The following is an 11,693-nucleotide window of genomic DNA, read 5'->3' on the forward strand; positions in this document are numbered from 1 at the left end:
GGTTTTCTGCAAGAGTGTTTGTGCCAATATAATTGTCAGCAGAACACATTGCTGCCAGTTTGACTGGCAGCTTGACTGAGAGTAAATGCAACAAGGCACTGTGACTGGCAGTGAACACATAGTTGCTACACTGGCAATCTTCAAGGCCTATTAGTGTTTTTGGGGATCAAAAAGGCTGGAACCCCTTAAATAGAAAAGAGAAATAAATATTTATTGAATTGGGCCCGTCTCTTTTGCCGCAAATGAAAGTTTTTGCTGAGCATCCCCACGCATGAGTCTAAGCGCATGGGATGGCTGCCCCACAGGTGATGGATGTGCGTCAGCAGCCACGCATGTGCGCCCGCAAGAGCGTCTATTTGATCGGGGGCTGCCACCGGCACATTGGCATGCGCTTCGGCGAGGGCTACAGCCTGGCGAGCGCGGACAAGCTAGACCTGTTCCGGGACCAGTGGAGCAGCCTGGCCCCCATGGCCCACATGCGGTCGGGGCCGGGCACGGCGGTCCTCAACAACCTGGTCTACGTGGCGGGCGGGGAGAGCGACTGCCTTATCCTCGACAGCGGGGAGGTCCTCGACCCTGTTACCAACCAGTGGGCCGCCATCGCCCCCATGGTCCAGCCACGCTGCATGCTTGGTAAGAGCCCACCATTGGAAGCGTGCAACCATCGTTTCTAATCAATATCAGCTTACCTGAGCATAGCACTATAGGGAGTATGTACTGGTAGCCATAGCTGTGTGCGCGGTTGCTGAATGCGTGCTGACGGCGAGCTTCCACAGTTTTTTTGAAACGTGCGTTCTGCACTATAGGCAGAAATTTTTCAATATCCTAGGTGAGAGCTAGAGCACCTCTGTTCTGCACCATCAAGATTGTCGGTATTTGCAGGCTAATAATGCGAGCTCGTTCTGAGCGTGCATTCTAAACATCACACTCAAATATGGCATCCCAGTGAGTACCCTATATACAAAATGTTCAGCGCCACAGTCGGCACTAACATTTTTTTATAATGGTATCTTGAAGTTGAAAACACAGATGTTATCCATGCGCTAGCGAAAACAGCCGTAATCATCTTGCATCTACTGAGTCTGCCAGCAAGCGCGGAGAAACCTGATAATAAGAAAAGCAAAAAGCACTTGTTACGTGGATTTTACCATTTACTGGCACCGTTGAGTGTCGTCTTGTGATTTTCGGACTGTCGAACACACGAGCGCTTTTTAGAGGCATATTCCGGCGCAGACAAACAAAAAGGGTATTCACAACTGCGGGGGGGCACGATCGAACCCGAGCTCAGATCAACCTCTGCCAATCGAACGACGTGAGAGCACACACAGAGCAGCGCTGGACTCGAGTGCGTTGTTGAACGTCGAGGTGCCAAATCCGGAGCGAGATCGAAAAGCACTGCCATGGGAAGGCGCGGACGCGGCCAAGATGCTGCAGTTGCTCGGGAAGACTAGCAGGTAGTGATTCACTATGCGACGTAACGCAGAAGCTGTCGTGCGCCCTCCTTGGGTGTTGCACGCTCTCAACTTTACAGTGTCCGGCACGCGTCCCCGGCTGGTGTCGTGCCTCGGTGCGTCGTCGAAGGTAGAAAGATTGTGCCGGAGACGGGATGACTGAAGCTCCCCCCTGCCGTCTTCGTCCTGTTTGTGTTTGTAGAATCGTGTTCGACGCTACACCACGCAATTCGTGCAGCGGCAGCAATTGTTTAATTGAACCCAGCGTTTATGTGCTTGGTTTTGAAGAAAGGCAACGTAGCCAAGGTGACCTTGTTCCTTGTAGGCATGTGTGCCTTGGATGGCTTCCTGTACGCTGTCGGGGGCTGGGTCGGGGCAGAGCTCGGTGACACGGTCGAGAAGTATGATCCGGTGGCAGACTGCTGGCGACTCACCAGCCGGATGACCGTCGGGCGCTATGCCATGGGAGTGCTCGCTCACGAAGGTAAGCGGTTCCTTCAAACGTTTCCACGCATTGCACAGCTGTCTGCTTGTAGTGTAGCACTGCCCCTGTCCCCTGAGTAAGTGTTCTCCCAGTTTAGGTGCTTTTTTAGCAGATCTGGGCCACTCATTAACACCTAACTATAACCCAAACACTCCCCGTATGCTTGTTATTCTTTATAAGGTCTGTAGTCTGCCGCGACGCTTTTTTACAGTAATGCCGACACCGGAATGGCAGCCCTCTACTTCCGTTCGGGGCAAGCTTGGATCCCTTGAGATTACAGAGAGTTTGAGAATCCCTGTACACTAGGGTGGTTCCATGAAACAAATCACTTCCAGTAGGCCTTCTCTGCCATTTCCTCTGTTCGTTTGCTTGCAAGTGCACACTACTCCAGCCGATACAGTTGATTGTAATGCAAAAGAACTCCGATATTCGCTGCCTCTGCACACAGAAAAGCATTGGTCAAAGACTGTGTCAAGTATCAAGCATATTGGACACATTACAACAATTTGTGTCTGGTACGGTTCTCCGGTACAAGAATTTGTGTCCAGTCGCTTACTACTTCAGCTAATAAAGTTTGTCACAGTGCAGAAAGAACTCTGAAATCCACTGCCGACGCACATAGAAAAACGCAGTGGCAAAGGCTGCGCTGCGTCCAGTACTGATAGCAAAGTGTCGCGTGGCATTCACAGGCCTGATCTACGTGATTGGGGGCTACAACGACCTCAACGCGGAGCTCGACCTGGTCGAATGCTTCAACCCGGTGACTGGCGAGTGGAAGACGCTGGCGCCGCTGCGGATAAGGCGGGCCTACGTCGGGCTGGCCGTGCTGCACGACCACATCTATGCAGTGGGCGGCAGCAATGACAGAGTCCCAGCGCTGGCCTCCGTCGAGCGGTACTCCATCGAAGAGGTGTGTGGTCCTTTTTTGCAAAGCGGGCAGAGTCCCAGGTTTCGGGAAAACAAAAACTGTATTGCAGTTTCGTATCATATTTTTCGGACTATAGTCTGGTGCATAGTCCGCACCCGGTGTTTAGCCCATGCATAGAAAATTCTGATACCCGGCACAGCTTGAGAAATGTTCGCCTTATTAACTTGCAAAGAAGCTTGCATCGCACGTAAAGCGTCAAAAACATACTCTGTCATTTACACGATTTGTCACGTCTTGTTGTGGTAATCGATCTAGAAAAAAATAATAAAAAATTCACGTGCAGTTTGCGCTTGTAGATGGTCCACACCGCATGAAATTTCAGCTTTTAAACACGTATAGTCGTATGGTAACTGTCAGGTGTCGCATTCGAGAAAGTATGGTTTCTGCGCGTCCGCAAGGGGAATCGCGTGTTCGACGTAGTAGGGGAATTGTTTAGAGGCAGTTGTCTGCTAATCTGTAGCATACTTTAGTTAAAAGGCAACACTGCTTCTAGGGCTTCTAATGCGAAAGCATTAAAAACCCTAGAAGCAGTGTTGTCCCTTAACTGAATTAAGCACCAAAAGCCCTGGAGCAAAGCGGCGGCATCAGTAACCAAAAAAGATGGCACCTAAATTCCCATTTTCCCATTGGCTGAGCAAAAGGGCACCTAAAGTCCCATTGGCTGCAACGCATCATATCAGATGCTTCGTTACGGAAGCAGGCGAAGCCTCTTAAGGCTAAAGTGGACGCGCCTCAGAAATTAATAAAATGCAAAGGAAAGCACAGCAACGCATATGCTTCGTCACGGAAGACGTCGTGAAGCCGGCGGATATCGCTGCGCCTGCGCAGTGGGGGAGCATATTGTCACCGCTGGAGTGCCGTGTGCAATAGGAAGATGTGGCGCACTGCTTGTAGGAATGTGCTGCGTGTAGGCGAATTCTGCCATCATTGTGCAGTCTTGGAATACACGGCGGGGCGGTCTGCGCGGCGCACCACTACACTCCCTGCCAACACTGCGGTCGCTTCTGCTCCTTTTGGCGCCGAGAATGCTTTCCCATTCATAACTCGTAAGAAGTGCGTACCGTAGAATACTGGGCATCCGCCCATTCCACACTAAGGGCCCATACCCAAATTTGTAAGATCTGGGAAAATATGCACAGTAGATTGAAGCGTAAAATTTATGACTGGACAAGCGCCCATCTCCCATTTTTTCGCGATTATCTCTAAATTTGAGTGGGCGCTTGCCCGGTATTTTACGGTAGGTGTCCTCAATATTTTTTTTTTATAACTTATGATTCAATTCAAATGAAATTTACATAGGTTATTTGCCGTTACAATCCAGCTACAAATATGTACTTGGTTTTGATATAACCTAACTAGTTTTGTTAATATTGAAAATTTCATTTGCAAAGATTATTAAAAGGATTAAGACAAAATGAAATACTGAAATCAGAAAATAAACATAATATGAATAAACTTAAAGGTATGTGGAATCCGATAAGGCATAAATGAAAGCTCTAGGATTATTTACTAGCTTTTTAGGACACTTGAATTTTCCAGTTTCCAAATGATTTATTGCAGGACGCTTAAAAGGCGCCTAAAAAAAGTGCGATACCATATTTAATATATTTATACTCCTTATTGGATATGTCACACATAGACCTACCAGAGAAAACAAAATTGTGAAGATTGGATATGTGCAAGTTGAGATATGGCTTCCATGAAATAGTAGTGTCTGTAAATGGTTGACTCACAAATAATAACAAAAAACATCCACAGACCCATTTTACTTTGTTTCCAAGACAATATTTCAAAATAAGAGAGACTTGTTTAAGGAAAATCCTTCAGGACATGATAAGTGCCTGCCAATCTTCAAAAGACACAATTTCAAGAATGTGTTTTCTTAGTATATTTTTGCCTCAAAGAGCAGTGTCTCCCGTTAAATTTGTACCCGACTCAGTTGGCAGACGGTAAAGCTTTGCAACTCCACCTTTTCCCGCTAGCAGGTTGGCTCGTAAAAACGAAACAGACTTGTTTACCTTGAAACCGCAATTAGCGCCTTGCAAGATTGGTTCCCACTATACACCTTTCCAAAAAACGCTCCTAGGCTGCCGCCATGTTGCTGATGCTGATGCAGTGATGGAAGTGCTGCGCCAATTGCGCCAAATTGCGCCAAGGACGCAATCCTGCTACATGTAGCGCCAAATTGTCATTTTACCGAAGAATTGCGCCATGTCTGCGCCGAGATGAGATGTAGCAATCAAAAAATAAAAATTGAAGTCTTATCAGAGCGCGTGGCGGTACCGCGGTATTTTCTGCGCCACAACTGTTACGCAAACCGAAACTGCGAGGGCGCATTATCATCATCATCGCTGAAAGGAACAACGTTAGCGACATTTGATACCAAAGCCGCAGAGGCTAAGCGAAGAATCATCCCACTAAGCAGCCTTTTAAAAAAAGAAAAAAAAAAAAAAGGCCGAGCTTGTGGACGTTTTTAATGTTGGCCCTCCCTGTTCCCGTGCGCTAGCTATCAACGAAGTCAAAGCTAGCGCGAGCCCAATTCTCTGTGCATTCCCGACTCGCGCGTGGGCTCGTGCAGTGTGGGCACCGTTACCGGCTCAATGCGCACGCTTGTACTACAGTGTTCTAGAGACGGTTGTAGTGGCAAGAGCGGCGGCCGCTTTGTGAAGATTTTGCGCGTAGACGACACCATGGCGCTGCTGTTCTGTGCCCTAGGAGCGCGCCCCCGTCAGCCCCATCATCAGCGCTGTTCGGCGCTTACTACTGTGGTTTGACTGGAGCTTTTCGCGGTGCGAAACAACTGCTAATGTTGTTCTGTATACTCTGTTTCACCATATGATGTACCGCAGGAAAGGCTACAAGCGCGAGCTCTTTGCTCTGGGGCACATCTCGGCGGCACACGCTCTCGTGAATTAAGAGCAGCTGCCAACGCTATGAGCTCGCGCTTCTAGCCTTCGCTGCGGTACAACATAAGGTGAAAGTATAGTAAATTGTAGTTCTGCCTTTGGACTAATGCCTCTAGAGTGTGTGCTATCCTCTACTTGAAATATTCCCGTGTTTTGAGGGAGATTATTTAATTACTATCGACTCCCCCCCCCCCCAGTACTGACACATCGTTCAGCAACGCTATCACTTGGGCTGCAGGCTTAACAGCTGCGAAAGAAGTTCTACGGTGCTACATTTCGGAGAAGCGTACCGCGTCACCCTTGTCGTCTTCTTCATTCATCGCACACGTGCCATTAATTCTCCTAGGGCACAGAACTCCAGCGCCACTCGCGGTATCTACATCGACCGTCCTCACGCGCTTCATTGTAAGCGGGCGCCGCTCTTGCCATTACACCCTCTAGAACACTGTACTTGTACCTTCGGCTGCGCTCGCACCGAAGCTGGAACGAAGTATAGTTGAGTTGCACCAAACTCTGGATGTAGTGCTGGTAAAGCCGCATCGTCCTTTTCGGAGCACAAAGCACTGCGCGACTTGCGCGACTGCGGTGTCTGCTCCGCGGGTGTCGCTTCTCTGCAGCGCGTCGGTGCATGCCAAGGAGCGCACTCAACGGGTTAACTCGCCGTGATCCGATCGTGACTTCGCCAGCACATCGAAAATGAATCGGAATTTTTGAGGCGAATATCAGATACCGCAATATTTGAAGCTGCTGCCCTAAAGACAACTCTAATCTGAACTAAAACATTCCACAACAGTGAGGGCCGTTAGATACTGCTGCAGATACCTTAAAAGAAGTGCAGGCTGATAAAACTAAACATCCTGTACCATCAGAACTCAGTGTGACATATTTAATTGCATTTTTTATCTGACGAGTAGATAAACTTTATTTTTAAAAAAATTTTTTTTTGTGTTTACTTTGCTGAATTTGATATATCCTGTCTTAAAAAGGCGACAGGCGCTGTGTTCTAATAATAGAGATGGTCTTTATATAGCAATGCAGCATTATTTCATTTTCAAGTAATATGCCGGACCCTGCTCCAAAAGGGCCACTACCTGCTCCAGAACAACATTTTGCCTGCTAGGCCTGCTCCAAAAGGTCAAATGGCACTTCCATCACTGCTGAAGCGGCTGGTGCGACTCTCGCGCCCTCTATTAGCTAGAAATTTTCTGCCACTCTCTGGGACTGTGAAGACCCGCTCAGCGCGGTTCTCTACCTACGTTTTTGCGGTTTCGCATTCAACGTTTTCTCGCCCCTCTTGAAAGTTTCCACTTCATTTTTTTTTATGCGTGCTGCATACCCTTCTTGTGTTATCTTCCATTGTGAGTAATAAGGCTGGTAAGTGCCTGCCGTTCAAGCTTTTCTGCTCAACTTTCACGGGAAACGAAGGACGTGAAGGACGTCGAACGACCCTCGACGCGATTTTGCGAACATTGTTCTTCCCCCTGCCAAAAATTATCCGCATAGAATCCTCAGTCATCTCCAAAAATAGTTGTCCGGGTTGGTGTGAGAAACGGGTCAGTCGCGTCTGTTTCTTTACCTTGGTGTGGTTGTGAAAAAAGGAAGCTCTCCCCAAAACGAAGTCATCTCGGATTCCGTCCGATCGTCAAGATGTGACTGTCGTCGACTGTGACTGTGTTATTTGAGATCTTTCTCAAATAAATTCTTTTCGGATAATGTTCCATCGTGTGGTACGTACGATGTATTGTTTGAATGTTAACACTTCCTCAATTGTATGTCCGTGTCCTGTCCATCAGTAAACACATTATTTGTGAGCGTGAAAAATGCATGACTTTCGGCCCTCTTCTGTTGGAATTTATTTTTGACAGCAAAGCGCTTTGTCGTTCCACATGCGGCGAATCCCACGGCGCCGTCAAAACTTATCGTAAGAAAAAAACAAATAACCAGAACTATACATTCCAGTCGCATTCGTTCTGTCGCGCGCGTACCTAGCAAAACTAATTTACAATTTTATTTTGCTTTTTTTTTTTTTTTTTCAAATGTGGCACAATGCTTTTTTAATGTCCTCGGGAACATACATGTACCATGAAACACAAAATATAGCGGGAAAAGACGAGAATTTAGCCGCCAGCATTTGAAACTGCGCCTATTGAAATCACAGTCCACTCGGTAAGGGTTAAGAGGGACGCCAGTGAGAGTCTAGCCTCAAACTCAGTGACTGGGCTCGAAAACGGTTTGTTGCCCCTGGGGTCGAGTGTTTTTTGGAAAGGTGTATATGAACTCTAGAAACCCTTTCAACGCTAGGAACAGCTCTAATAGAGTGCAGACTCGAACGTAACTTTCTACTGACGAAGTACTGTGTCGGCACTGAATCACTAATTTAGCACCAAGTCAGTGCCTCACCAGCTAGGTCAGCAATATTTCCAGCTCTAACTAATATCACCGAGGTAATGCTGCGGTGTACGTGTGAACGGTCCTCGATGCTTTAACAGCATTCGTAACTTGCCGGTACCACCGAGACAAACCCACTGGACGTTTGTGTTTAGACAGCGTAAGGTCAGTCTGCCTTTCAGGTAAGGCGATAGAGGCTCACGCCGTAGATGAGAAATTTAGCCAGTGCAGTACGACTGCAAGCCTGGGGTCTGTAAAGTGCCTAACGCAGTAGCGATCCACCTGCCGGTACGGGGCTCATCCGGATCGAAACGGGCACGGGTGTGCAACTGAAGTTGAGATCCCTGGGTTTTGGAGTGCAAGTGTTAGCCCCGTGTGCTCCAAGCCTCGGTGCAATAACGAATTTTCTAAATGCGACTGTCAGTGCACCCGATAACACGCTTGAGCGGCATCTTTGACGTCCCGTCTTTCTTGCCCACCCTCAGAACAAGTGGACTGAGATCCCGGCGCTGTGCACCGCAAGAGTCGGAGCGTCCGTCGTGGGGGTCAAGGGCCGCCTGCACGTGCTCGGCGGCCGCACGTCGTCCAGCGGGGACAGGGGACACTTCCCGCCGCTCACGCTGGAGTCGGTCGAAACGTACGACCCGGAGACAAACAAGTGGTCCAAGGGTTCGCCCATGCCGCTCAGCCGCTGCTACGCCGGCATCGCTGTCATCTAGGCCCGTTGCCGCGCTCTCTCGGTTTGCTTCCTGCCGTAGATGAAGTGTCTGTTGCCGCTGCACGTTGTGCGACTGTCTTTGTGTTTTTCTAACTTGCGTGCTCTCGGCACGGAGGTGGGGTTTGAGGGAAAGTTGCGAATGGTTTGACGTGTTTCAAAGTTTGAGGCTGTGTGGTAGCGACACTGTGTCAACAGTAGTGTCATCGCCGTACGTAGGCTGCTCGCCTGTTTAGGCAATTCACGTGTTGTTTACGCGGCTTCGGCCAACTTCTCTTTATGGTTTTGACTTGTCTCCGCCCCTGTCGTTGCGTCACCCGCGTCTTGGTATCATCTGTGGACATAGCTTTAAACTCGGTTTTTGAAAACTTCAAGAGCACGAGAGAAGGGTGCTGGCTTTCAACCTCTTCCTTGCTGTATGGCGGAGATTGGATTAGAGGTCCTACCAAAATTGCACGTGCGACATCTTCGAAGGGATGCAGCTTCAGCCGTGTGAACATATCTATTGGCCTCGGCATGCTACTAGTCTATACTGGTATGTCACCCAAGATTGCAATGCTGTAAGAGAGGTAATACGAATGCGGTTATGTGCAATGGTGTTGCAGCTAAAGCGTGAAAAAGAATATGTCGACATGCATTTGTCATATCATGCAACACCCCACTTCAAAGTTAGTTGGGAGACGAGCAGTTCATCAGTTTCATGCGGTCTGACCGTCGTAATATTTCCTCATTTTTGTGTTTCAAACATTTTCTTTCCCACTTCTCAAACGCTAGTATTGCCGTCGTCATGAAGGGGAATCGAGCTTATAACCGCATTGTTTGCAAATTTGCCTCCCAATTCGATAGATTCCCTTCAGAGCGAAACACAGTCCAAGTCAAACTCTCCGTAATCCCTTGCCTCTTTGTGTGTTCACCAGCTTCCATGATTTTGCTGCCACCAAGGACAATTTTGCTTCGCACTGACACCTCTCAGTCTGGGCGTCTTTCTTTGGCGTCCCCATTTCCTTTCACGATGCCTTCCGTAGCGTTTTACAAGCTTTAAAGGGAGTTCGGCTTCGCGAGATTAGACTAAGATAAGATTCTGCTTACCTACCGTTAACGAACTCGTCGAATTCACGGAAGTTTTGAACGGGAGGGGAGGCACAATTGTCCCAATTGACAGTGTCGAGAATCGCCCAAAAAATATCCTAAAGAAATTGTAGCACCGCAAGTCACGAAAGCATTTTCATGCGAGAGCAATATTTTTGGCGCGCTTCTTATCCCGCCTTTATCTTGGACACAAACCGCCGGCAAAGCGGCCCTCATCCCTAGAGGATGTTGACCGACGGCATTTCGGGGTCGGCGCGAGCGAGCAGGCGATTGATGAACAAAGTGCAGGAACCATGTGTAGTGCAAAGTGCCACGGAGTGAAGTTGTTGCTGTGATGAGTAGAGGAGTTGCGCGCATCGGCCTTGAGCCGAAGAGCCCCGTAGTACTTTAAAGTAGATCTAGCCCACTGCCTTGCGTGTTTCCCGGAGAGGGTACTATTTTCTTCCAGTGTCCGTCGTCTTTGTTGTTCTTTCTGTTTTTATTTGTTTGTGTCACTGAGCGAGTTGCTTCCAGTAGCACCCAGCAACTTGCAAAAGGGCAGCGTAGAGCCGGAAAAAGTGGCTTTGATAATCGAATTGCCCCGGCGAGGAAAAAGGCGCAGCGAGCCGAAACGTCTCCGGTTCAATCCAAGGAGGTTGCACATACTCGAGCGTTGCAATGTCGATTCTCCGGAATCTCATAACCCGGTCATTTTACTATGTTCTTTTTACGGGCAGTTTGGGGTCGCAAGCTTGCTTCCTAGCATCAGTTTTAGTAGAAGTAGCCAGCGTCGTACAACTTCGCTTTCCAAAATGACGAAGAGTCCTCGTGGGGTTTTAGCCGGGGATGCAAACACGACACATACTCTTGGTGCTTTGGCAAGTTAGTTGGCTTCCCGTCAATGTTACTGTATCAAGGTTTTGCTTTCGTGTTTTGCAGCGTTCATTGGTCGAAAATAATAGCCGGTGCTGCCACGTCGTCACGGTTTCCATGTCTCGGTTGGTCATCGCTACTGGGGCCGCGGCAAGTCTGGCATTGCCTGCCTTCTGTAATTACTGAATGACCCGTGCTTGGGGGCAGTTTTTCTCGTCGTGATGTGCCGTCGTCTCGTATTTCGACGCACTATAGCCACCGATAAATCTCTAGTCTTTGGGCATCAAAAAAAGGAACTTGAGAATCTTTGGTTTTATGCGGCCAAGAATGGGAGAGGGGAACGTTTGTTTTTAACAAAAGCACAAACAAATATGAAATGGTGTCGGTTTTCATTTTTGCTTTTTTCGAGCATTTAGTTTTTTCTTTGCAGCAACATTTTTTTTTTGCACGCCGTCTACCGTGTCACATAGAGCCGACGCTTTGATCACTCTACGTGCCTGTGTAACATGGAGGAAAAAAAAAAGTACAAAACTGTTGTGTAAAAAGTATGTATAGTCTAATAAAAGCTTTTGTAAAGCTGCATGCTTGGGAGGTGTCGAAACATCTTGCTTCGGTCGACGGAGCGTGCGCACACTTCGATGGCAGGTAAGGCGAGTCCCCCATGTTTGTGTTCAAGTCTGTTTGACCGCGTTACAGGTGCTTGTGATGAGAGCTTGCTGGCGCCACCTATCTGGTAACCTTGTAACCCTTCTGATCAGCATGTATTTTATGCATTATTCCTCGACTGTGCACTTGAAATAATTTTGACAGTGTTATAAGCGACCATTTCTTTTAGATAGTGTGTAGAATTCATCTCGCAGATTCTGTAAAACGTTCAGTT

General features: G+C 48.1%; 1 protein-coding gene across 2 annotated transcripts in view; it reads left to right on the forward strand.

Annotated features, from left to right (window-relative positions):
- Positions 1-11,395, forward strand: part of LOC8051085 (actin-binding protein IPP) — a 28,328-nt gene extending 16,933 nt beyond the window's left edge. For both annotated transcript variants that reach the window (XM_029985521.3, XM_040504522.2), the window contains exons 6-9: positions 306-633; positions 1,777-1,935; positions 2,625-2,845; positions 8,643-11,395. In XM_029985521.3, coding sequence (XP_029841381.1) covers positions 306-633; positions 1,777-1,935; positions 2,625-2,845; positions 8,643-8,876 — 942 coding nt within the window. In that variant the 3' untranslated portion in view covers positions 8,877-11,395. The remainder of the gene's footprint in view (positions 1-305; positions 634-1,776; positions 1,936-2,624; positions 2,846-8,642) is intronic.
- The last annotated feature ends 298 nt before the right edge of the window (positions 11,396-11,693 follow it).

This window comes from Ixodes scapularis, unplaced genomic scaffold (genome assembly GCF_016920785.2).
Source record: "Ixodes scapularis isolate PalLabHiFi unplaced genomic scaffold, ASM1692078v2 PGA_scaffold12__126_contigs__length_90152505, whole genome shotgun sequence".
Classification (NCBI taxonomy): Eukaryota; Metazoa; Arthropoda; class Arachnida; order Ixodida; family Ixodidae; genus Ixodes; species Ixodes scapularis.